This window comes from Melospiza georgiana, chromosome 6, assembly GCF_028018845.1.
Source record: "Melospiza georgiana isolate bMelGeo1 chromosome 6, bMelGeo1.pri, whole genome shotgun sequence".
Classification (NCBI taxonomy): domain Eukaryota; kingdom Metazoa; phylum Chordata; class Aves; order Passeriformes; family Passerellidae; genus Melospiza; species Melospiza georgiana.
Window position 1 is genome coordinate 15,447,345 of NC_080435.1, and position 24,892 is coordinate 15,472,236.

Below are 24,892 nucleotides of genomic sequence, written 5' to 3' on the forward strand. Positions count from 1 at the left end.
ACAAAACCATTTCCTTCCCCTTCAGACAGGCCTACACACCTTCATCTGCTGGCCTGTCCTTTCCAAGGAGCTCTCCTGGGACGTTTCTTTTGCTTGTTTTTCCTTTCTTTGCACACCTGCACTCAGGAGGTGTCTCAGCCCCACTTGGGGAGCTTTTTATTTGCCTGTTGTTTTTCCGTGGCTGCCGGGCGCTGCCAAAACCCTTCAGAACCCCTCAGGAGGTGCAGCTCGCGCCTCCGGCCCCTTCGCTGACGGTGCTGCCGCGAGGATGTTGGTGTCTCCGGCCACGGCTCCCGTCAGATTTTGTGAAGAGGGGCTTCCTGCGGGGTCAGCATGCTCCATTGTGGCACTTCCCCTGCAGCTGGCTTCCTCCCTCCTGCAGGGCCTAAAAATAGAGCGAGCGCCGTGCTGCTGGGACACACCGGAGAGCGCTGGAGCCGCTGGGGCGGCATCTCCGTCACCGCCACTCGCCAGGCCGGCCCTGGCACTGGTGCTTGTGCTTTTGGCGTGCTGGTGGGCTTTGTTTCAAAGAGGGAAGAAACGGGAGCCAAAGTCCAGCCTTTCCCAAGTCTGAAGGATCTGTAAGGGAATGTTAAACAAGTGGAGACTGTTATTATTTCAGCCTGGAGAAAAGGAGACTCAGAGGTGACCTTATCACTCTCTTCAACTTCCTGAAGGGTGGCTGTGGTGAGCTGGGGGTCGGTCTCTTTCTATGGGCAACAACAGACAGAACAAGAGGACACAGTCTCAAGCTGCGCCAAGGGAGATACAGGCTAGAATTAAGGAGGAAGTATTTTACAGAAAGAGTGGTCAAATACTGGAATCATCTACCCAGGGAGGTGGTAGAGTCACCATCCCTCAATGTGTTTAAAAAAAGACTGGATGTGGCACTTGGTGCCATGATCTAGTTGAGGTATTAGAACATGGGTTGGACTCGATGATCTTAAAGGTCTCTTCCAACCTAGAAATTCTGTGATTCTGTGATTGTGTATCTGGTGTTTTAGAGAAGGGTTTTGCCTTCACTCTGCTCTCGGTGCGTGGCCTTTAGACTTTGCACTTGAATTATCAGAAAATTGTTTAAAAGCTGCAGAGATAAGAAAAAACTTAAACATCACAAGCATGTACAAACAAATTTAATCTTGAGGTCTGTTTATATGTTAGGGCTGTTCCTAAAGGAGAGCTGACAGTCTGATTAATAACTGTGAAACATTTTCACTCATAGCAGAAGAAAACATTTCATTGAAGGGATGTGTCTCCCAAACACTCGTAAGATGCACTGTGTTGCTGTTACCTCTGGGATGTCCCATGTTCTTTCATCCTCATCATGATTATTTTGTTTTCTTCACTGTCCATTAGAAATAGTGACTGCAGTCTTACCTGATTTGTAATTTTTACATGTATGAAATTGCTTTTGAATGGGAAATAAGATTCACTTAGAGAGTAGTAGAACCACAATACTTGAGAACATTAGTTTACCAAAAATGCACTAAATATAAGGGATACACCAGCAAAAAGCTGTGTCAGATTTAACTGAGCTGGTAGTGTTTGGCTGAGTAATCACTATGGCTTCACCAGTCTCGTGGTTGGTGAGACCATGGTGATTACTCATGGCAGCAGACTTGAGATAAGCTCTTGTTTCCTGAATGAATAAACTTCTATTCTTCTGTTTTCTGAACCACTCCCAATGCCTCATTTCAAGCTTTGAACTAGTTATGGTGCAAGTTGCCTGTGTAAATTCAATAAGTTAAAGTAAAAAATGTTGTATTCTCTCTGGAAGAACCTATAACAAAAAAAAAAGCACCAGATTTTAAGTGAGATGCTTAAGCAGTACTTTCCCTTTGGTTTAATGGTTCATCTGCCTTTAAAATGTTAGCCAGATAAATATTTGTATGATGTTTAATATAAATAAACCATGTGCCTTACTGTTTATTTTACAAGATATGCTAACTAATAATTTCCATCTCTGCTTAAATATTTAAAACACTGTGCCAGGGTAACTCCTGCTGCAGCTGTGAGGATGCTGTAGAGCTCTTGTCATGCCTCCTACATCCTCTGCCTAGTGCTACTCTGTGTTTTCTCTCATTTTGGAGGTGATGGAGTTATTAAAGCTCCAGTGTTGGCAGCTTCAAACACTTTGAGACCCAACTCATGTACGTTGTCTGCTGCCATCACACCTCCTGAGCCTTAATTCTGCACACCCATAATTATCCACCCCAGGAGCCAGAATGTCCAGCCAGGCATGAGGGTGCTGCTGGACAGAGCTGTGCAGTAATGTGTCTGCCTCTCACTTTGCCTTGCAGGAATCTACATCCTGATCGCAGTCGGGGCTGTCATGATGTTCGTGGGATTCCTGGGATGCTACGGCGCCATTCAGGAGTCTCAGTGTCTTCTGGGAACGGTAGGAGACGCAAAGTTTGGAGTCACTGGGCACCCTGATCTCCCTGCTGGATGGCACACGGTTGTGCTTCCCTTGCTGGGGTCTTTCCCAGTGAGAGGGGCTGGGAGGATGTGTGAGCACAGAGGTGGGAGCTGGGTGACCTCTGCAAGGAGCAAGGCAGTGCAGTGTGGCTGAGGGCATCTCTGCCCAGCCTGTGGAGCTCTGGCTGAGCTGGCAGGTGAGCTGCAATGTCCTTTCAGTGCCTGGCTGCAGGGCAGAAGGGCTGAGATCAGCAATATTCTTAGAGACTCTTTCTGTGTTACATGTGAACCCCCACCTTGCAGTTATCCCTTCATGGTCTGACTGTCTTACCAAGCACCCACTAAACCCTCTTTCTTAGCTGGTGTCCCCTACAGCATCCCCTCTCACTGTTTCAAGGCTGCCTGTAACAATTCTAGTTCTTTTAAGGAATCATCTACTATTTTTATCTGTTTGGACAAGGAAACTGCAAAGACTTTCCATAATTTCTTAGTGAGAACATCTAGGTATATCCTGGAAAATCCATTACTGAAGTGCTACAGGCGTCCTTGATGTGAGGCAGTAGCTCAGGATTCCTGGCACAGGATGAGCCTAATTGGATAAACTGTAGCCACACCAAAAGCCTTTACCTTGGGAGCAAGGGAGACCCATTTATTTAAAGCAAGTTCTCACATGTGGTTCAGTTTAAACTTGATGCATAAAAAGTAAAACTGGAAGGGTAAAACATAATTTTTTTAAAATTCAAATGACTTTCCAGCACTTGGCTTCATTGGGCTGGAGGGTTCTTGGTAGTGGTATAGCAACTCATGGGTGTGGGCTCAGCTGGGACAGAGGGAAATGGAGCTGCTTTGCCTCACTCTTGCAGATGACTTCACCTCGGGTTGCTGCTGATTCCCAATAATAAGGGGATGCTTTTGCCCAGTGTTGATAAAACACTTCTGAATGTGGTGGATGGAAGCTCCAGTAGGAGTTTGGAGGCATTATCCCAGCTGCTGGGAATACAAGGAGCCTGCACACAAATCTGACAGGGGTTATTGGAGCACAGTTTGGCAGCTTTGGGTTTTTATTTTGCTTTGTTAATGCAAGTGATGACAGACCCTGAAGTACCTCTCTCTCCCTCCTGAAGCTGGAGGATTGGAAGGGCAGATGGTACAAGGTACCCGAGGTCTGACAGGGAAACCGGCTGCTCTGGCTGAAATTAGCAGCTCTAGCTGCTGTGCACTGCCCGTGTTTGCTCACACCTTGGCTTGCCAAGACAAGTCTGGAGATGCCCCATGAGGATGCTTTCTGCTGGGAAGGCTCCCACTGTGTTCCAAGGACATTTCCAGGCCGCATCCTTGGGGTGTTTTAGGGAAGCAGTCATGCTTTCTTCCACCTATCTGAGGGAGTGACTTTGGGATTACTGCAGAAGGGAGAAGTACAGAAAGCTCCATGCTATTAAAATCCTGTGCCAAAGGTGGCATGGAAGCTGAGCAGCAAGATCTAAGGAGACTTGGCATGGAGCAGGCTCTGCTCCCTGGAAAGGGGCTGCCTGGCCAGGACCACCACTATATTCCCATAGCATCAAGCTGCATCTCCTGGTGTTCTGGAGCTGGCTTACAGAACCACTGAATCTGCAGGAAGTTGTACCTCCACATCTGGGATAAATGAACCATCCTTCACTGAAGGGTAACCACTGCAGGAGTGAGCCCTAGTGCTTAACCAGACTTACAGTGGCATTGCACCCAAGGTTTAGGGTGGTGGGAGTCCTTGGGGGGGATGTGGGACCTAGTCTTTCAAAGATGCTCCTACAAAATTAGGTGTTCACATAGGAGTTGATTGTTCAGGAACTGTACAAGGATGTTGGAAGTCCCTTCCTGCTGTCAGGTTAATAGTTTTGTTTTCATTTTGCTGATAACCCTTTGCTTTTGCATGTGAGAGCCAGGTCATAGCTCCTGTTTCATCTGTTGTTGGAGAAAATGTGCTGAATGTGTTTTGAGCAGAGTCTGCTCAGGAGCCAGGGGCTGTTTTCCCACGCTGTACTGTAATTTTGTCTGTCCTTGACTGCATTCACCTCTTTTTCTTCTTGACTTCTCCCACTTTGGGGCTTTTCCCAGGAAGAAGTCACTGAGTGATGTTGTCACAGAGGTGATGTTGGCTGCCTATGGAGCATGCCTCTCTGTGCCTTCTCATGTGATCCTGATGTATGAGTTTACAGCTTCCCATTCCCAGTCCAACTGACCAACAACCATCACAATGTGTTCCTGGGATCTGAACAAAAAGGGAGGGTGGCAGGGAGGAATGCTGGAATTGCACAAACAGGGTGGGACTGTGGGAAAACGTCAGTGTTAGTATTTATGCAAAAAACTGCAGTAGCCTTGCAGGGCTGTGGATGCCAGAGCTGGCCATAAATCACACCCTGACATCCCCAGCTCCTCAGCAGCTGAAATGTGCTTTTAACCCTGCACTGGCAATTCCACTCCTCAGAGCATTTGTGGCAGAGCAGAAACCTTGTCTGGATTGTCCTGCAGGTGCATGAAGCAGAGCAATGTATCTTGTGGCATCTTCATCCCTGCCAGTCCCTTTGTGGGAAAGGTTTTGTTAATCCCTGCTCAACAACCTGGACATGGGTGGCATGTGATGAGTTACAGGAAAATGTGTTTGGGCTCAGTGCATGTATGAGAGGGAAAATGGTTTGAAGTCAGATGACACCTTGCTCTGATTTGTCAGTGGAAGTACTGCTCCACACCTCTCCCCACCTAATTGCTGCAGATATGTTAAGGATCCCTCTCTTGATTTGTCTTTGCAGTTCTTCACTTGCCTGGTGATCCTGTTTGCCTGTGAAGTTGCGGCTGGAATTTGGGGTTTTGTCAACAAAGACCAAGTAAGACTCTAAAACCTGTATTTGTGGGACTGGGAGGCTGGGGCAGAACGGCAGCCGATCCCAGCATGAGCTGTTTTGCTCACAAACTGCTCCCAGATTGGGTAACAGGGGCTTGGGTTAGCAGTGTGACCTGGGCAGGCCACCTCACTGCTCTTGGCCAGGCCGATGAACTTTAAATGTGAGCGCTTGACGGGAGCAGCTGCCCTTAGGGTGTGTGGTGCGATGTCTGCAGTAAAAATAGCCCGTCTCACTTGGGTCCCCTCCGAGCTGCCACGCTGTCAGTCACAGGGGGAGTGGATTCGTGCATGGAGTTGTGAAGGAAAGCCATCTGCACGTCCTCAGTGCCAGGGAACAGCAGTGAGCCCGGGCGGGAAGTGCCAAAGGGCGGGAATGCCGTTCAGGGAGAGCCTGCAGTAACGGCATTGCTTGGTGCTTCCTGCCCTTCCCCAGTGCCATAGAACCTGCTTCAGCCGTTTGTCTGTCAGCGCTGAGCTTGCTGTGATCCGTGTGCTGTGCACACATTAGGGGTCCAAGTCCTGTGTCTGTCCTGCTAGGCGCCCTCCTAGGGACTGCTCAGATAAGGTTCCCTGGCCGGAGGAGCTGAACTGAAGGGTAGAACTGGAAATTGCAGCTTTTCCCCTTCTGTTTCTGCTCACCTTCACTTCCCTTCACCTTCCCACATGTGGTCACATGTGCTCACACACACAGGTTTGGTCTCAAAATGCAGAACTGCCTGTGCATGGGAACGGTGGTGATCTGGGTGCTGATCAATGGGCCTCGGGGGTTTGGAGGAGAGAAGGGAACTGCTTGTGCTCAAAGCCAAGGTTACACTCTCTGGCAGAGTAGGAAATGTGTTTACTTTCCTGAGATGTTAGCCAGCTGAGTAAGTAGGTGCTGGCCTGCTCAGCTTTCTCATGCATGTGAGCAGTGGCTCCCAGGCTCCGTGTGAATGGGAACTTCCTTGCAGTCATTCGGGAGAGAGCACGACTTCACTGGAATAAACTCTTCTGTGGCTCAACATTATTATGCAGGCACAGTGCTGTTTCCTAGCAACTTTAGTGAACTAATTAACCTCTGCAAAGGGGCTGTGCCTCCTGCAGATGTTAGTTTGTGAATCCTGAAGAGTCCAAGATGTGCAACTGCAACCGACAGCAAAAAAAAGTGAAGGCTGAGTAAGGAGGGACCCCACAGCTGTTGTGTCCCATCCTGGGGAGAAAGAGCTTGGCCACTAGCTGAGGATTTCCCAGTACAGAACTGATGACCTCAGCCCCCAAAATGAATTTTGCAGTTTAAAATGAAGGGTGGCAGTCTGTTGGCATCAGCTAGTTTTGCAGCCTTGATGATGAATGGGCTATTTTGAAATCCCTGCTCACAAAGCAGGCTTGCTTCTCCCTGCCTTGGTTGGGAGCAGCACAGGCTGGGAGGGAAGCACTGAATCACCCCAGCCACCAAGAAATGCTTCCAGAAGGGACACTTTTTCTCAAAGCTGAAGGCAGTCTCTCCCTCAGCTTGCCTTCTTGGAGATGCTGTAAATTCAGAATGGGGAGGCAATAAATAGGATTTTTTTTTTTTTTTAATTTTTATTTTTATGTACCAGATTGAAATGGTTTGGTTGGAGAATATCATCCTCCAAAGCAAGCTTTTTTGAGTAGTGATGAAAGAGTTCTGGGATAATTGATTGAAATTGTGCATCATCTTGCTGCAGCTTCTTTTTTCGTATGCTAATCCAGCCTGTGCTGCCAAGAGCAGATGTTCCAGAAAGCATTTTCCCTTCCTTGCTTTTATGTTTTTCTTTTGCTTCTCTTGCATGGCCTTCTTTCACCTCTCTCTCTCAAATTATTGAAAGGTATTAGAGGAGAAGTCACAAGGCCAGTTCCCTAAAAGTTAGGAGATTTCTGCCCTGTGGAGCAGGCCCTCATGGGTGGCTGCAGTTCACCAGCCAGGTGGCAGGGTTAGAGTCTGGATAAGGTGTCTCACATAACCACTTACAGGACAGCAGTGTCTGTAGGGATCTAGCAAGGGTTTTAAATCCATGTAAATGCACCTAAACTTCCTGACCCAAATGAGCTGTCTGACCAGGCTTTAGTGTGCAATCTCTCCCAAATTCCTGCCATCCCCTCCAAGCCACTCAGTAAGCTGAGGTGCCTGTATTTACAGACAGCCTTCCCTGTGCACCCCACCTCCTCCTGACTTTTCCAGCATGTCCAGCTTCTGCAGCCTCAGTGGGAATTGTGTTGCCTGCCTGCTTTGTTTATGTGTGGTTCAAAATGAGATGTTTCTGCCTTCCTGAGCCCAGCAGCACATCCACATGGGCTGAAGGTTATCTCAACTTCTGGCTCGCCCTCCTGGCCTTGGCTGTCTTTATCTCCTAGACAGAGCCTGTGGAGGCCTTGGATAGTGTTGTCTGAAATTTGCTGGCTCGTGGAGGGGATTCTTAATATTTGTGACAGCTGGAGCCCTATGAAAGACATGCTTTTTTACACGTACAAACAAATGGTGTCCAAATCTATTCAAAAACTGCTCATCTTACTGCAAGTGCTATTATTGGGAACCTGTTCTTCAGGCACATCTGCTGGGTAGGTTTTCTCCTCCTCCTCCTCCTCTTCCTCTGGCTGAAAAGGAGTTTTCCTGTGTCCTTCCTAGATAGCCAAAGACGTGAAGCAGTTCTACGACCAAGCGCTTCAACAGACGCTCATGGGAGAGCCAGATGCAAGCAACGCCAAAGCTGTAGTGAAGACCTTCCATGAAACGGTAAGGTGGTGGTGCTTGTGCTAGAGAACTAATAATGGAAGTCAGGAAAAGGGGTGGGAAAAGCAGAGTCTAAAGTGCAGATACTACGTGCAGGTCTTAGCCTATCAAGTTTGTTGTTGTTACATTTTAAGAAGCAGAGTTGTGCTCTCTTCAGTATTCTCTCCATCACATGGTGCTGGGAAGTCTGGACCAAACTTTGATTAAGTTGCCTTTCATTTATCTCAGCATCCCTGTTTAAGTAAAATTCAATGGAAGAAGAATGTAGCTCTGAGGATATAGGATCAGGATATTAATCCTGATACTTGGTCCGTTCAGCAGGAAACAAAATGCTGGGGAAGAGCTGGGTTCACTCTCCTCCAGAAAATCTATGCCAGATCTGTCTGGGACTATTGTAGGAAGCAGCTGCATTGCATGGAAATAAAAAAGTCAGTTTGGTGACTTATTCCCCACCCTTGTTTTCCCCTCCAAGATGTCTCCTCAATCTTGGGTGACTTCAAGAATGTGTAATGGTGGGGAGAGCATTGCTTAAGTGTTTGCTGTCTGCTGATGTTGGCTTTCCATTGTTTCTCTTTTCCTCTCTCCATGTAGCTGGACTGCTGTGGTTCTGATATTATGACAGCGACTTTCACTCCTGTGTGGAGGGATGACCTCTGCAGAAAGGACGCCCTGAAAAGCTTTTTTGAGGTAGGCACAGCTGCTCTTCAGTCAGCACAGCTGCTTCAGGAAACCTTTGCTACCAAGGAAATTTGGGGATTTATTGGAAAATAGATAAAGGGTAGAGATTTCATTTATTTGGGAATGGTGTAGAAGGATGTTAAAGGTTCCCATTTGGTTCTTCCTTTGCTGTTCCTGCTTGAGGGGACTGACAGGTACAGAGGGGTGAAGTCTGGTTGGAAGTCCTGGGGCCAGGACCTGGGGACATAAGTGAGACCAGGGGGAAGCTGACCTTCCATTTTGGTGCTGGGGGTGGCTGTGGGGAAAGCAGGCTGACTGACTGGTGTGCTTCTCTGCCTCAGAACTCCAACTGTCACAAAAAAATCGATGAGCTCTTCTCCGGGAAGCTCTACCTGATCGGTATCGCTGCTGTCGTGGTTGCTGTGATCATGGTAAGTGTGGCAGCCTGGTGGGACAGGGAAAAGCCACCTCAGGGCAACCTGGTCCTCTTCCAGCTGGGCTGGATCTGTCCCTCTCCTCTGGATGCCCCTGGAACTCTGCATGCATCACCAGCCTTATGCACCACAGGACTCTGGAGCATGGCAAGACCAAGGGCTTCATCATCCCTCTGGGGAGCCAGGATGTTAGGGGAGGCACCTGGCAAGCTCAGTAGAGCAATAGCATCTGCAAACCCAGCCAAAAGGGCAGAGCACCACTGAAATCTCCTTCAAAACCACTTGTTCTACAGGCTGCCATGTTTTGTTGCTGGGGTCTGCAGTGGGAAGGGATTTGCTTGCTTTGTTCTGTTGGGTTTGCTCCCTAGTGAGGCTGGGTGTTGTGGGGGTGTAACATGGCATCTGTGCAAAGGCTGGGCTGTAGTGCTGGAGGGATTTCGAGGCATTTTCTGTGTAGCTGGCAGCCAAAAAGTTTGTCAGGTACTACCACTGCTGCCAGTGAGAGATGGGAGGACAGCTCCTTATCTCAAATTGGCCAACTCCATGTGAAAACAGCAACAAAGGTGTAGCATCCCTGCCCTTACCTCTGGCATGAGAGTGTTAATGTGGAGTGGGGCACCTTAGGATGGAGGGAACTCTTGCATCGTGCTGGTTGTTGTCTCAGTGGTGCCCCTGTGTCTCTCAACAGATCTTTGAGATGATCCTGAGCATGGTGCTGTGCTGTGGCATAAGGAACAGCTCCGTCTACTGAGCCGTGAGAGCCGGGCAGGGGAAGGGGGGATCAGGGCGGACGGCGCTAGAGGGGACCCCAAGTGCCACTGAGTGACCAGGAGACATTTCAACAACAGACAAAGAAAATTGTGTATATAAATGCTTCCAATATTACCATACAGTACTTATAATTTTTATTTTGAAGTACTTTTTTTTTTTTTTTTTTAAATAAATAAAACTTTCCCGTATCTTTGTGGCTGAGTTAGTTACACATCAGTTTTGTGTGATGGGAAAGCTGCTGTAGCAGGAGATCAAGTCCTTCCTCCTCCTTCCCTACCCCCAGTAACTCAGAAGTAACACTGGTGGAAGATGTGTGGAGGAGAAGGGTACAGCCTGGTCTCCGAAAATTTGCCTTGGTTTTACCAACTTTTTTGATTGGATGCTGAAGCAGAATTCAGTATTTTTGTTAATTTGTACTCATCTTTTCCAGCCATCACCCCACCTCCCTGGTGTTTCCAAGCTGTCCGTAGGGAAGCCTGGCTGACTGTCCAAAGCCTGGGAGAGAGGAGGGGAAAGGATGCAGACTTCATTGCCTGGGTGCAATGTATCCCAGGGGAAACACAGGCATTGTTCCTCTCCAGCCTGTTTCCATTCGTAGGTCAATCCTTAACAGAAGTCATGCTGAAACTATTTTACTCTCTAATGAGTAAAAATGTTTTATGGTTTTGTGATTTCTTTTTTTCTTGGGGCTATAATTTTATAAATTGGCTCAGTTGCATTAATTCATTGCATTAAAAGGTCAGTGGCTGGGGGTGAATTTTAGTCCCAGTTTTTCAAATATAACAAACTGAAAATTAAATTACTTTTTTAATGTCCTTCAGTGTTTCATTATAGACATATGTTTCAAGGAGAATCTAGTCCTATACCAAGTTTCCATTGTTAAGCTAATGCTCGCATAGAAATGATATTGGAAAAAGAAGAAAACATTAAAAAAAGTCCTCGACTTTAGAAATCCTGCTTTTATGTACTGCAGGATGATGCTTGGGTGTTCCCAACCATATGTGTACATGCTTAAAATTTCATCTTTGCATCACTCTCTTGTTCAGTGAAATTATTCTTAATTATAGCATATTGTCACACACTGTAGTATTGCTGAGAAATTGTCATAATCTGATTGTGAAAAAAAGGTTATTTTTAAGACCTTCCAGTTATATTAACAGCAGATCAGCTTATAAAATCAAGGTAATTTAGCATGTTAGATCACAACAGTTGAAACACATTCTTGTGATCTGGTAACTTTGGTTATCACTTTGATGTCTGTGGCTTCTTTTATATGCCACTCTGTCACCATGTAGATAGAGGGGGAGAGTGACCCAGGAGCTATGTAATAAAATCAGAGTGTCACTAAAAAGATGATCTATATGTATAGTTCTATAGATATATATTTTTAAGCAAAGCCTTTTCCTTAGCCGTACGGGCACTTGAGCTGGAAATTATAGTATCTCAGCTCTTTTGCCACCTTGAAGCAGGTGGGGGGAGGAGTTTAAATTAGTGATCACTTTCCCCACTTCAGGAGTATTTCTGTTTCTTAAAGTTTTTCTCCCCCCTTGTCACAACAGAGAGCTTCAGATCTGATAGGGAGGGAGGCCTGTGACCATCAATCATTTTCAAACTAGTACCTTGTCCACTGCACGTGGCTGTCATGGCTGTTGCCATTACAGGATAGAAGATTCCTGCACTGGGGCAAATTGATCCATTCTGAAGTTTTTCTTCCCTTCTACTCCCCCCTTTCCTCTTCCTGCCTTTTAGTATATAGGGCCTTTAAAAAGTATATAGGTAAATATATATAGATATATATATATATATATATCAAGTTGTGCTGGGTAAAGAGGAGGAAGTGCTTCAACAGATCTTCATATTGAGAGGTTGGACAAGAAAAGATCCAGCCTTAGAAATAGCCTTAAAGCAACACTGCCCTGAATGTCCATGTTGTGCACATTGAGAATGAGGTGAGGTTTTGCAGTAGGTAACCCCTTCCCCTGCTCCCCAGCGTAGCTCCTTCAGGTCATCTACTCTGTTCCGTGGCCATATGTATATGCATCATCCAAGCATGTGTGTTTACATCTATGTGCATCAGGATTGTCAGCATACAGAATGGATGTGTAACTTGCCACCTTTTTTGTTGACTGTTGGTAAATGTGTATAAATATGCCATTAAGCATTTCAATTCTGTTTTCTTTTCCTTATACCGTATTTTTGATATTGTTCAGTATTCAGTTGATGCTGTGTACATAGCTGGAGCTCTGTTTGAAGACAGACTGGGTCTCGATGCAGGTCAGGTGTGTCCTCAGACATTGTACTTTAACGGTTTGAGCTGTCCCAGGCAGAAGCAATTGGGAGAAAGTGGTACTTGGAGAGGGAATTTGAGAGTTGTGAGAGGAGGAAGAGCAGGAATTTTGCTCAGAGTGTGTCCCACATGGGGTACAATTCTCTGGCTCATTTCCAAGGTGGCTTACCATTGTGGAGAGTTCCAGAGGCAGCTTCCTGAGCCATCTCCTGTTTCTGTGGCTGCTGCAGGAAAGGTGCTCAAGGAGGGGAACAGCTAGAGAAGGGTGATGGGAGCAGAGACAGAAGGATGCTTGCAGAGAGGACAATACTTTCTTTAGTTACCAGCTGAGTCCCCACACTTGATGGAATGGTCCTCAGCTGGAGGAGTCAGCCCTGAGAGAACAGGGACAGAGAGGAACCATCATGCTTAAGAACAATGAAGTCGTTGAGAAACCCTCTCTGAAAAAAACTACTCACTTGGGTCTCCTGTGAAGCTGGACCTGAGTTAACACAAACTAGAAAGGGAGCTATGAAGGGCTGAGGGGACTCGTCCCATTGCAAGCCCTCAGGATCCAAAAGCCACAGGGTTCTTCTGCCAGTTGGTCAGCCCCAAAGCTGGCTGGGGTGAATGGGGAAAACCCTCTAGGCAGGACCCCTGCTCTGCCCAGTGCCTCTCCTGCATACTGTGCCTTTGTGTGTGCAGCATGGCAGCCTGTACTGCTCCTCTCCACAGCCCTGGGGAAGAAAAGGATGGAATTGCAGGCTGTAAATACAGACCCCTCCCTCTCCATGGAAGCATCCCTCCTGGAGCTAGTGGCAGCTGAGAAAAGGGCTGTGAGCTGAGGTGGGGATGAGGAGTGTCAACTGTCCAGGTCTGAGTTCAAAGACCACATCCAAAGGTCAAACAGAGCCGCTGACAGCTTAACTGAATACTTGGGATTTTTTTCATACTGTGGAGCATGCCACAAAGCAGTGTGTTTAACTTCTTTCTGCCTTTTTTTTTTAAAGAAATGAAACAAAAATCAATTTAATAAACATTTCTCATAGTGTGCATAGTGTGATGAACTGCTGCAATTTTACAACCAGTTAACCTTAACACCAGGATGCTTTGTGAACCAGGCTTTGACAGCATGGGATTTTTACAGCCTCTGGGAGGGGGGCCTGCAGGCAGGCTGAGTATGCATCTGGACTGGTGCTGAGGGAAGGCAAAAAGGTTGCTTGCCTGAAATGGTGCCTGCTGTAGTTGTGCCCCTCCCCAAGGGAAGGGAGGCACAGCTGTAGGGGAGGCTAATATGGATTGCAGAAGGAGTGACTGTGCTGAAATTCGGCACAGGCTGGAGGGGGGTGTGGTGGTAGTCCTGTGCACACTTGAGGGGCTCCTCCTAAAGTGACCAAAAATTGCCCAAAATGTCTTGTGCTGCCATCTGGATGGGGACTGGGCTGTTAATGCCACTGCTGCTGCTCCCACCTGCCCCTCCACACCATCAGGGGAAAGTCTGGCTGGGAGCGAGGTGGGCAGCCAGGTGCTGTGATCCCTCAGCTGCCTGCCTTCCTCTGTCCTGTCCTGGACTTTGCACTGTGTTTGAAGCAGGAATGTCCTGCAGCAGCTGCCAGCCATCGCCTGTGCTGGTACAGAGAGGGAGGGGATGCAGGGTGAGGGAGGGCAGGGAGGGAACACAACATTGAGCTGCTGCAAAGAAAGGCAAGCCCTGCTCCCAGCGGCTGTGCCTGTGCTTCGAGATCATGCCCATCTGTTGTTCTTTCACTTGTTTACCTGAATGTTAATGGAGTCGGACATAATGACTTCTGGAAAGAAAAAAAAAAGTGATATTTAAAAACAATAAACAAAAAAATAAACAAAGCAATTCCCCCTTGTTAGTAGATTTTTAATGATGTGTTGTCAGATCTTGTTTCCTTCCATCGCGTACTGATTTCTGCCACGTCTACCAAGGGAACGGGCATGTCTCATTCTTATATTCAAGCAAAATTTGGGCTGCAGGGAAGACTGTCCTCAGCTGACCCTCTAGGTGGTTTCCCATGAATGTGATGCTCTTTGCTTCATGCCTTAAAACGTTTGGATTGTGACACTGCATTGTTGCTCCAGATGGGGATAAAATTATTCCAGCCTCTGGAGCTAGGATTAAGCTGATGTGAGTCACTGTCAGACCCAGGCTGGTGTTTGAGGGGGAGAAACAATAGTGGAGACTAACTGGCAAAGCACAGCATGTATCTGGCATCCAGGGTGTGTGCCTTGGGACCTCAGCCTGCAGTTATAGCTGGGATCTTAAACCTTCCTTAGCCAAGTGGGAAGGTCCCCTTTGTTTGCACTTCAGTCCCCTTTATTTGCTCTTCAGGTTTGAGTACGAGCATTGATCTGCTTGAAACAGATGAGCTGAATATGATAGTGGGAGAGGACTGGGTAAAACAGGCCCCTTTAAGGTTGTGTGAAGATATGGGTTATCCTTGGAGAAAAGCAGTCCTGCCATGTGAGGCCACGGGGATAAGCGAGTGTGAGGGGAAGGGTGGGTGCAGTGCTTGCAGCTTGTTTGTGCTCATATTGCACAGACAACTCTGGCTTACACTTCTCTTTAACATTTTTCTCCAGAGGTCTGAAGGACCTGGAAAGTCACTGGAGACCTTAATGTGGAATTCCACTGCCTAGGAATGTGACTGTGGAATCTTTTTATTTTTCTTGTGAAACAAGATTTTTCAGGAATTAAAAATAAAAACATGAATTTTTCTAAACTAGACCATGCCAGGATTTTTTCCAGTGGAAATTCTTTTCCTCCTCCCTCCCAAACTGTTGTTTTTTTTTCTTTTTAAAACCTCCTAGAGTGTTTCTAATGAGAAGTTATGGAGGTATTTTTTGCTTTGGCAATCTCTGTTTCGTAAGCTTCATCTGGGCTGTTTGTTTTCTAAGCAGCAATGAGCCTAATTGTCTGGTACTAAGACTACTGTGATTAACATGCATTTTTGGCTCATGGCATTTCCTAATCGGAGGTTGTCAAAGCTGTAACCAAGAGTTGCAATATTGTCTCAGGAGGGAATAAATCCCGCCAGCTCTCTCATGCCAGAGCTGTTGTTGGTGGAGGTTTCTGCAGAGGAAAGCACCCTCAGTGCTGGATGTGGCTGCACCCTCCTCTGCCTGCCAGCTCTGCCTGCCAGGCTCAGGGATGAAGGATGTGTTGGTGGCTGTGCTCACATTCCTGCTCTGAACCACTGCTTCCTTTGCTGGGCATGACAGCACAGCCCTTCCAGGTAGGGGAGGAAAAAAGGTGACCATTTCAACAACCTCATTCACTGTCAGGGCTGTGGAAGGGCTGGGAACTGTGGCTGCACCAGGGAGTTCGGCAACAGTGAAATTACAGCCCCCAGGGAGGAACCATCTGCCACCAGCGGGTACTGAAGGGGAGAGAGAAACATATACCCACCTGACCAGCTCTTGAGCAAGTGGTACACACAGGCTGGGAACTCCAAGTCCTGTAAGTACCACACTGTGCACCTGAACTAGATAGAGGCTGCATATTTTTCCTGACCACTCCCCAGTTTCAGCCTGGGGAGAATCACATTGTCTTGCACAGGGCGTAACCCAAGCAATGGGGTGCAGAACATCCCACTGCCTTGCACAGGGCATAACCCAAGCAATGGGATGCAGAAATGCTGTTCGGGGCAACGCCTTGAGCTGACCTCTGGTGGCCTGATGCTTTCACTTCAGTGCTCAGGGACCTGGAGCAAACAGAAAATACCTCCCAGGTGCTAAAAGTCCTGCATAACCGAAAGCCACGTTGTTTTCACACTTGCAAACACATTAGAGGGTATAAAAACTGTGCAACCACTGTGGTGTGCCCGGTGTTTCTCACTGGATTTAGATGACCCAGCTCAAGTGCCAGTGGTTGCAAGTAACACTTCTAATTACAGTTTAATCACACCTTTTACTTTTTTCTTTTTTTTTGAAAAAAGTGTTTCTTGGCCCTGCTTTGCTAGGGCATTCCCTCATGCCAGAACACAGCTTTGCTGACTCCTGAGAGGTGTTGGTGTTGGGCCAGGAGAGATGGCATGCACACAACACCCTGCCTGCTGGCTGCAAGCAAACTGCTGAGATTTCCTCCAGCAAGGATTTGTGCTGTTAATGCAAGGCTCAGTGTTGGTTGATGGCGCTCCCACAGGTCTTGTTAGAACAAGAGATCTGGGGAGTTTTAGGGTTCTGTGGGGTTTTTTTGTTAATGTTAACTTCAAGGCCACTCAGCTGGTTCCAGTGACCTTTTTCAGCCTTTCGTTATGCCTTTTTTTTGGTTTTTTTTTTTTAGTATCAGGCACTTTGGGGCAGAGATAGGAAAAAGGAAAAAGCAGGAAGATTGGGAAACGGGTTTTCTTGGTGCAAATATTCTGTAGTTAAATCAAAATGAACAGACACCCCCAACTGTTTTTGTTTCTTTTAAACAACTAGAGTAATTGCAGAGAGTATTAATTTTGCTCATAAAGGACTTCCCTCCCACACATGCCATGTCTCTAACAAAAAAAAAGGGGTTGTGGTGTCTCCCTGCAGGTCCTCTATAGGCTGGCAGTAACATTGTTATTTGAAGAACAGAGTTGATAGACCTTCATAGCCTGCCTGCATTAAAACTCACTCCACAGGAACTAATTTCATGTAGTTACCTTAGGGGAAAATAGCACCAACATGGGTAAACAGCACTGGAATAAATCTAATCTGTTGCAGGATCAAATGAAAGTACAAAGGAAAACAGGTAAGCTCATGGTAGAAGAGAGGTGGTATCAAGCACTGAATTCTGAAAACCCACCCCACAAGGGATTTCAAGGCCATTTGTAGGATTTCAAGGCCATTTGTAGGATTTCATTCTGGCAAATGGGAGAGGACAACTCATTATTTCCTTCAGGCTGTACCAGTCTGGCTTGGTGTGACTGCATTCTTCCAGCAGAGAAGGCTGTGGCGGTCGTGACTCCGCTTTTCCTTTTTGCCTGCAGGAAAATTGTCCTTTCCCACCCCACCTCCCCTCAAGAACTGCATGTGGCCACATCTAAGGAACATCCCTTCCAGATGCAGGAGATGTTGAAAAATGCATCATATTGCTCTGTCTGACTTTCAGGATCTGGGTGGCTGTTGGGGAATGGCCTGCTGCTTTCCTACGGCCATGGGAAGGGGGACCAGTGGTCTCTGCCCCAGGCTCCGAGGGAAGGAGCAGCAGCAGGAGCCTGCCGGGGAGCAGCGGAAACAGCTACTGGATGGGGCCAAAAGACAGATTTATTTGCAGGAAAGGAGTGGAGGCGCCAGAGATGGGGCTGAGGCTGCTGTGCATTTTCACATGCCACTCCCACGCACAGGGACGCGCTGGCTTCCTGCAGACACATGGAGCCATCCCCGCAAATGAGCAGCCCCTCGGAGCCTGGATGCAGCCCGCTCATTTGGATGATGGCCTGTCCTGCAGCCCAGTTCCACCTTCCAGCCCCCTCTTCAAGCCACTCAGTTCAGGCCAGCAAGGGGAAAACACTTTCCCATCTGTTGGTCTTCAGACTCTGACTCATTATTTTTATTTCAGCTGTCGCCAAGCAATAGCGAAAGTCCCAACACACCAACATTTCCACTGCTGCAAGCTGCCTTGCCCTCAGCCACCAGAGAATGAGCAGCTCAGCCTCAGTTCTCCTTCTCTTCTCTCACAGATTCTGTCACAGAATAGGCTGAGCTGGAAGGGATCCACCCAGATCATCAAGTCCAACTCTAAAGTGAATGGCCTGTATGGTGATCAAACCCATAGCCTTGGGTTTTATTAGCACCATGCTCTAAACAGTTGAGCTAATTTCATGAATAAAAAACCATGAAGGAGGAAAAGGGTACATTCAGGTTCCTTAGCCATCAATACAGCATCCAGGCAAAAAGTGAGAACTTGTAGCCCCTGGAAAGGGAGACATGGGGCTTGTCCCTGAAGTCACCCACACCCACAGGTGACAGGGACACTGGAGATGGTGTTGCCCTCTCCTGCTCCTTTGAGCCCCTCATCTAACAAAGAACCACGGCTCAAAACAAGACTGTGCCATTGTCTGCATCACTCTGTTGTACCCTGCTTGTCTCCACTCTTACAAAAATGGGACATGACTCCACATCCTTTTTTCTGCCTGCTCCTTATTAAGCTCAGAGACTCTCCTGCTGTCTCCCCAACACCTTAGACTGTCTTACACAGCACCAGCAGCCTGTTTTACCCAGGTTTACTCTTCCTTTTGTTTGCCCATTTACTGCTCTTCTCCTTTCCATTCCTGCTCACCTACTTCTTGTTTTCCTTTCCTCCCTCCATCTGGATATCCATTTAGATGCCTGTGACCATACTACCATATGCGTACACATAACAAAAAATAAAAATAGGATCACCAAATGGGGAAACACCTCTAGAGCTGTTCTAAAACTACAGCATGACTCCAGCTAGACAGAAGACATTTTGCAATAACCTCACTGCTGCTGCCAAGTGTGTTCCGAACACAGATCTCGTGTCATAAATTACTGTAATTAGCAACACTCCAGCAGGCAAAAGTATGTATTTAAAAACTGAGGATGCATATGAAGTGGCTGCAGTTTATATTACGGGTGAGTCATAGTGAGGCCCAGCTTGAAGGGAGCCAGTGAAGCCTCTGCAGCCACAGCACTGTCTGGCACAACCCACCTGGCACAGCAAACCTTTCCCTAAACATAGGGAAAACAAGCTGAATATTGAAGCCTCTTGGGAAATGTATTTGTGCTGAAAATTTGAACTTTTTGCTGAAATAAGGGGAAAAACAAAAATCGAGCCTCTTTGGCCAGCACCAATAAAACATTTTGAGACAGAGCTCCGCTTCTTGACACACACGCAAAAAATGTTCTTCGGGGATGGCAAATGGAAACTTTTTTATTTGGATGGACAGTGGTTTTATGCCTCAAGCGACTTGGGGTTTTCTGGTTTGAGAATAAACACGTAAGAGGAAAAAAAAAAAAAAAAAACAAAAAAAACCCAGAAAACTTCGGATGTGTTTGTGGTGGCCAAGCCCTGCTTTTCCGATGAGAACAAAAGCTGTGACATGGGGGTTTTTTCCCAGACTGCGACTGCGGAAGGCGGCGGCGGTGCCGTGCCTGCCCCTCACGGCGCCGGGCAGCGCCGCGGCAGCACCGCGGCTCTCGGGGGTGCCCCGCACCGAGCCCCTCACCCGGCCGGGCACCGAGCCCCGGGCACGGCCCGCACAGGCTGCGAAATGTCGGCGCTGCGGTGCGCCCTGGGAGCTGTAGTCCCGCCGCCCAACACAGCTTCGCCCTGCTCCCCGGCTCGCAAAATGTCCTCCGCCGAGGCAAGGTGGCCGCCTACAACTCCCAGGAGCCCCGAGAGAGGCGGAGCGCGGAGGCGCCGGCCCTTTCCTCGCCGCTCTCCCCGCCGGGAGTTGTGGTCCTGCCGCCGTTGTGGCCCCTCCGCGGAGCCTGGCAGGGACTCGGTGTCCCGACGAGCCGCGGGCTGAGGGGCAGAGGTAGGAAAGGCGGGCAAGGCGTGCGGCTGCCGTGGAAAGTGTTGGGGCTGTGCGGTGTCGGGGTACGGGGGCTCCCCCTTCCATTTTCCCCTCTCCCGTCCCTTACCCGGCGGTTTGCGTTCTGTGCCCGGGCGGGTGGCGGTGCCCGGGGTGCAGGGCCAGCGAGGGCCGCGTGTGGAGCGGGCCGTTCGTATCCAGCAGCATCCCGGGCCGCGAAGGGCGCTGGGGCCGGGGCAGCACGGCTGGGGCTGCACCGTGACCTTGCCCTGCGCGGGGCGAGTGCCCAGAGGCCTATGTTCTTTTCCCTGTTCCTTGGCGCGGGTCTCTGTCCCGAGGGACTGTGTGGGCTTCGGTGCGGTGCTCTGTGCGCCGTGAGAGCGGGCCCGTGGCCGTGGTTTGCGGTGACTGAGGTGTCCGTCCCCCTCACAGGAGGCAGCAGGAAGACGCACCGAGTCTGGCTGAGCAGCGCCAGGATGGAGGAGCCCAGTGGGAACCTTCCTTTCCGGAGAAACATCCTTGCCGAGTCGTGCTGTGGTCACGTCACCATAACAAACCTGTGAGTGAGGCTGGGGTGTGTGAGGGCCAGCATGTTTGGCCACTAACTTTGTTAAGGCTAAAACATTTCCTTAGGAGCAGAATTTCTTCTTTCTGTGTAGGTGCCCTCAGACAAGAGATGGCCCTGATGGCCCTATTGCCATCGGAAAACAGGCCTTTATTCAAGGCCTTTTCTGAGTAGTTGTCATTAATTTTCATGTGTTGCAAAACTGAGCAGAAGGCTCAGTTTTAAGATTATTTCCTGCTATGGTTACATGGAGAGCAGTGTTTTCAAAAGTAGCTATCAGATCCTTTCTGTCAAAGACAGCCAGACTTGACATGGAACATAGCACTCCTCAGAAGGTTCTCTGTGTTTTGTGCTTCATAACAATCTGGCCCTAACTTTGAACATGACCTTTCTTTGAAAACACAAGCCTGTGTTACCCATGGTCTTACTACTTAGCAGCACTTAATGTTTACAATGCATAACTATTATTATTGTATTTTCTCAGCTGCATTTAATACTGTTTATTTAATCCTTTGCACATGCAAATTACAGCTTGATTTTTTTTTTAAAACCTCCCTTCTGTTCTACAGGATAAAGTTGGCAGTGCGAGTGTGGAGGCTGGGTAAATATAGTGGTGCCTGCGTTATTAGGCTGTGTGCTGTTCTTCTGCCAAAAATTCAATAATATCTACAGATTTTTATACCACCATGAGTTTCTGTCAGAATTAGAACCCAGTTTGCAGCTTTGGATGATTCAGGGAGACAGAATTATTTTTAAAACTACATTTCCAGTATCATGATGGAAATGTTTGTTTTCTAGGGTGGAAGTGCTGAGATCTTTGGTGGCTTTAACTGACCCTCAGGAGGGGAAGCTGACTCAGTCTCAAGAGAAAGTGAGTGACTAACAGACTTTCCATGTCTGTTTACTGCATCGTTTCAGAAGAGCCTATAATTAGGTAGTCAAGCTTATTCTAATAATATGTTAGAGCTGTTTCCATAAGTCACGTGAGCTGAACCAAAATGTGTGTGAGCACCAGCTCTGTTTCCAGTTGCCCAGCAAGTGGTAGCTTCATCATCAACCACCTGAATTCAGCGAGGTTCCCTTCAAGCAGGTGGCACTGGCAGGTATTCCAGCTGCTCCTGGTAGTCAGGCTTCAAATCACGCTGTCATTCACTGACTGAAGGGCCAGCTCTTGCAGGCCTGTGATTGCAGTCTCTCCTCATTTCCATGTGTGAGCATGGCATGAGTGATTAGTTTTCTTAATCCAGTGGGATTGATTTCTTGAGCTGGCTGGTTTTCCAGTTCCTGGAATCTAGCAATGACTTGAGAGCATGAAGCCAAAGGAGGGAGTGGAGCTTGTACTTTATGCCACATTAAAGCAGACTTGAAACAGTGGCCCTGATATTTTTGTGGGTTTTCTGTCACTGATATGGATCAGTGATAGTGACCTTTGTGATAGGCACAACATGATGCCTATTGGGACAGCAGGTACAGAGCTAGTGCAGTAAGGGCTGTACTGGCCAAATCAAAGTGTGAGAAATTGGATGTGTTTTGTGGATGTTTACAGTGTGAATAAACACAGGGTATAATATGCAGAGCTCATTGCTGTCTCCTGGAAGATGTAATAAGACAGCTTTGGGGGATTCAGATTAACTCAAGAGCTTTATCTTCATCTTTTAGTAATTGGAACTGATGTTACCTGTAAAGAAATTTGGTAGCATTACTTTCAATTACTTCATATTCTTGTATTCAGTCCTGTGTAAATCTTTAATTTTAATGTGCATTCATTCCTTAAATAATGCTTTAATTTGAAGCAAAATTGCTTGGGAATCCCTAAAGCACAGCTAACTGTTATATTGCAGTTATAATTACTTTGCATGACACAGAGTGATGGTTTCATTCTTGGTTCTCATTTCACAGTTAAGTTTTTATGTTCCTTTGTATTGTAGGCACTAAACTTGCTGGGCATTTGGAAAAGTGTATTTAGAGTTGTTCCTGGGCCTACGTCAAAGACCTCAGAGGAGTGACAGCTTGAAGATGGGAGAGCAGGAGGCAGGTGAACCTTTTCTGGGGATAGTGGCTGATGGTGGCAGAGACTTTGAAGGAGCTCTGCCCTCAGACACGGTGTCACTCAGCGATTCTGACTCTGATGACTTGGGGCTGGCGGATGAAGCAGAAGTTGATACAATATCTCCCGAGGAGCCATCTGTAGATGAAGGGGATTCCAGATCAGGAGAGACACCTGACTCATCAAACAGCAGATCTCCTGTGCAGCCATTCCATCTGAAGGGCATGAGTTCTACATTCTCTCTCCGTAGCCAGAGCATTTTTGATTGCCTGGAAGAGGCAGCCAGGCTGTCTGTGCCCTCTATGCCTGAAGATAATGTTGTTGATGGGAGGTTCAAGCGCCCATTGCCTCCAACCACAGTTTCAGGTAACCTGGTCCCAGAAAACATGGGAAGGCAAGCCAGAGCAGTGCAGGCTCCCAGAACCTCTCCTGCAGTGCCTGACTACGTGGCACACCCGGAGCGCTGGACCAAATACAGCCTGGAGGGAGTTTCAGAGTGCAGTGACAAGACTAACAGGGCAGTGGCCATGGAATTTCTAGGGGGTTTGAAGAAAAGAGGGGAGCAACAGAGCTCGGCTACTCAAGACAGCTACACCCAGTCCTTCAACCAGGACCCTTCCAGCTGTGGAGCTGGGAGGATTGTCTTCACCAAACCAACCAAAAGAGGTGTTGATAGACTGGAAAAGAAAACATCTACAGGGGAGGATGATAAAAAACAGGTGAAGACAGATCTGAAAGGAAAATCTCTTAAGAAGGCTGATGATTTGAGGGAAGAAGATAAGGTTGAGCTGGGGCACTTAGACAGTGACAGTGGAAAGGCAGCAGAGGAGGAGGAGTGCACGATGGAAGGGGACCAGAACACAGAACATAAACCTGATGCAAGGCTTAGTGGTGTAGGTGAAGAGCCATCGCTGGGAACAGTTGGATTCCACTGCAGTAAGAAGAAGAGCAGGAAAAATTTCCGACCTAAAGTAGATGATGAAGGGGAGGAAGAAGAGTCCTGAAGGATGAAGCACATTGGAGACATCCCAGGACTTGTCTTGGTCATTTTTTAACTTCTCTTTTTTATTTTTTTTCCCCTTTCTGGTCTGAAAACCGCATGATAGCTTTTTGTCCAACAGTTTGCATCATAGCCACCAAGAATGTTTTATATTGTTAGAAATTAAGCTACCTAAAATAACCTCCAGCCTTTTTGTTTATGAGAACTCCATGGGCACAGGATAGTTGCATCCTGGCAGAATAGAATAAAGTGTGATACTCCAGGGCTGAAGTATCCAAAGAAACAGAAGTGTTAGCTAAACGGTTGCAGGGCTTCCTAGTAACTCCCAGTTTTGGAATTGCTCCCAAATCCTGTGGAATCCTGGAGACAAGGTGATGAGCTCATTATGTAGAGATTTTTGAACTATGAAAATAAAACCTAGTCTTCCACTGGATGTGATTTCTTCTGGCCCTGTCCCAGGGAGGAAAACCTTTTAACTTTTTTGTTTAAAAACATCTTTCTGTCATTGCCATTGAGGGTGAAAGCACAGCAGTGCCCAGTTACATGATGTGAGGATCTGCACCTTTGTATGTCCTTTCCAGGAGGTGCTGCTTCCATACTGATTCTATATGTGGATTGGGGCATTTGTGGGAATCAGCTATTTATACCAGAACTGGAGACTTTTTTTTTTCTATGTGATACAATAAACTTTTGGTTGTAACTTGATTTCTTGTCTGAACCACACTGAGTAATGCAGCTGCAAGAGTTTTACCAAACATTTTATTTGATTCCTAAACTGCCTTGAAAACTTTTTAAAGTGTTACTCTAACTTTGCCATCTTGTTAACTTTTCCCTCAAGTGTTAGAGATTCTAAACCTCACATTTTTAACATTTTCAATCATTTTACAATGTATAATCCCCTCATAGGATGAGTCATCTCATACAATGAATCACATTGTAGGGAATGTCAAATAGAGTGGGTTTTTTCCATAGTGCTAGTAAATTTAATAACTAAGGTTGAAAGATTAAATTCTTTGAAAGGTTACATGATTTGAGACTCAAATTAGTTCAGGTCACTTTGGACTGACATTTTTTTGGTCATTATTCTAAATGAACCAATCCCAAGAGTAGTATTTACAATTGTGTAGTGAAAGATTAATTTTTAAGAGTTTGTGATATTTCTTGGTAGATTGTGCTTGCTCAAACTCTGAAGGGTGTTTGAGGGGGTGACTTCATTTTAACAGTTACTAACTGGGAGGCCCAAATCACTTGGGCTTTGTGTTTGAACTGATGCATCATTGGGTAAAAGAAGCAGAAAACAGTGTAAAAGGAGCAGTTGTGCTCCATTTTTCCAAAGTCACCTTTTAGTTTTCAGAGCAGAATGTATGTTCTCATGAGTGTGCAGTTGGATGCACATTGCTTAGTGGGTCATTGCTAAATACCTTGGTTGTTCCAGTGCATGTGAGTGGACACACACAGCAGGTCCCAATGGATAGATTTTGGGTTCCAGTGGATAATTAGTGTGCTGATCACATTAAAATAGTAGCCATTTCAAAATGGAAACTGCTACCAAGAGCAAGGAATGCTTGTTGTGAGATATCTTTTTTTTTTTTTTGTATCTTTTTTGTA

General features: G+C 47.1%; 2 protein-coding genes across 4 annotated transcripts in view; both read left to right on the top strand.

Annotated features, from left to right (window-relative positions):
* The window catches only part of CD81 (CD81 molecule), a 33,739-nt gene extending 20,510 nt beyond the window's left edge, over positions 1 to 13,229 (top strand). Inside the window, exons 3-8 of the mRNA XM_058026285.1 lie at positions 2,301 to 2,398; positions 5,205 to 5,279; positions 7,923 to 8,030; positions 8,619 to 8,714; positions 9,047 to 9,136; positions 9,828 to 13,229. Coding sequence (XP_057882268.1) covers positions 2,301 to 2,398; positions 5,205 to 5,279; positions 7,923 to 8,030; positions 8,619 to 8,714; positions 9,047 to 9,136; positions 9,828 to 9,890 — 530 coding nt within the window. The 3' untranslated portion in view covers positions 9,891 to 13,229. The remainder of the gene's footprint in view (positions 1 to 2,300; positions 2,399 to 5,204; positions 5,280 to 7,922; positions 8,031 to 8,618; positions 8,715 to 9,046; positions 9,137 to 9,827) is intronic.
* Positions 13,230 to 19,590: 6,361 nt separating this feature from the next.
* Positions 19,591 to 24,875, top strand: TSSC4 (tumor suppressing subtransferable candidate 4). 3 transcript variants are annotated; one of them, XM_058026276.1, is made up of 4 exons: positions 19,679 to 19,737; positions 20,105 to 20,231; positions 21,036 to 21,108; positions 22,166 to 24,875. In XM_058026276.1, the coding sequence occupies exon 4, from the start codon at positions 22,254 to 22,256 to the stop codon at positions 23,286 to 23,288; it is 1,035 nt and encodes a 344-aa protein (XP_057882259.1). In that variant the 5' UTR covers positions 19,679 to 19,737; positions 20,105 to 20,231; positions 21,036 to 21,108; positions 22,166 to 22,253; the 3' UTR covers positions 23,289 to 24,875. The 3 variants fall into 3 exon arrangements, with proteins under 3 accessions (XP_057882260.1, XP_057882259.1, XP_057882258.1); XM_058026277.1 differs by lacking the exons at positions 19,679 to 19,737; positions 21,036 to 21,108 and adding an exon at positions 19,591 to 19,675; XM_058026275.1 differs by lacking the exon at positions 21,036 to 21,108.
* The last annotated feature ends 17 nt before the right edge of the window (positions 24,876 to 24,892 follow it).

Excerpts from the sequence above, each read along its gene's own strand:
- TSSC4 (XM_058026277.1), top strand. The coding sequence starts at position 22,254 with ATGGGAGAGCAGGAGGCAGGTGAACCTTTTCTGGGGATAGTGGCTGAT.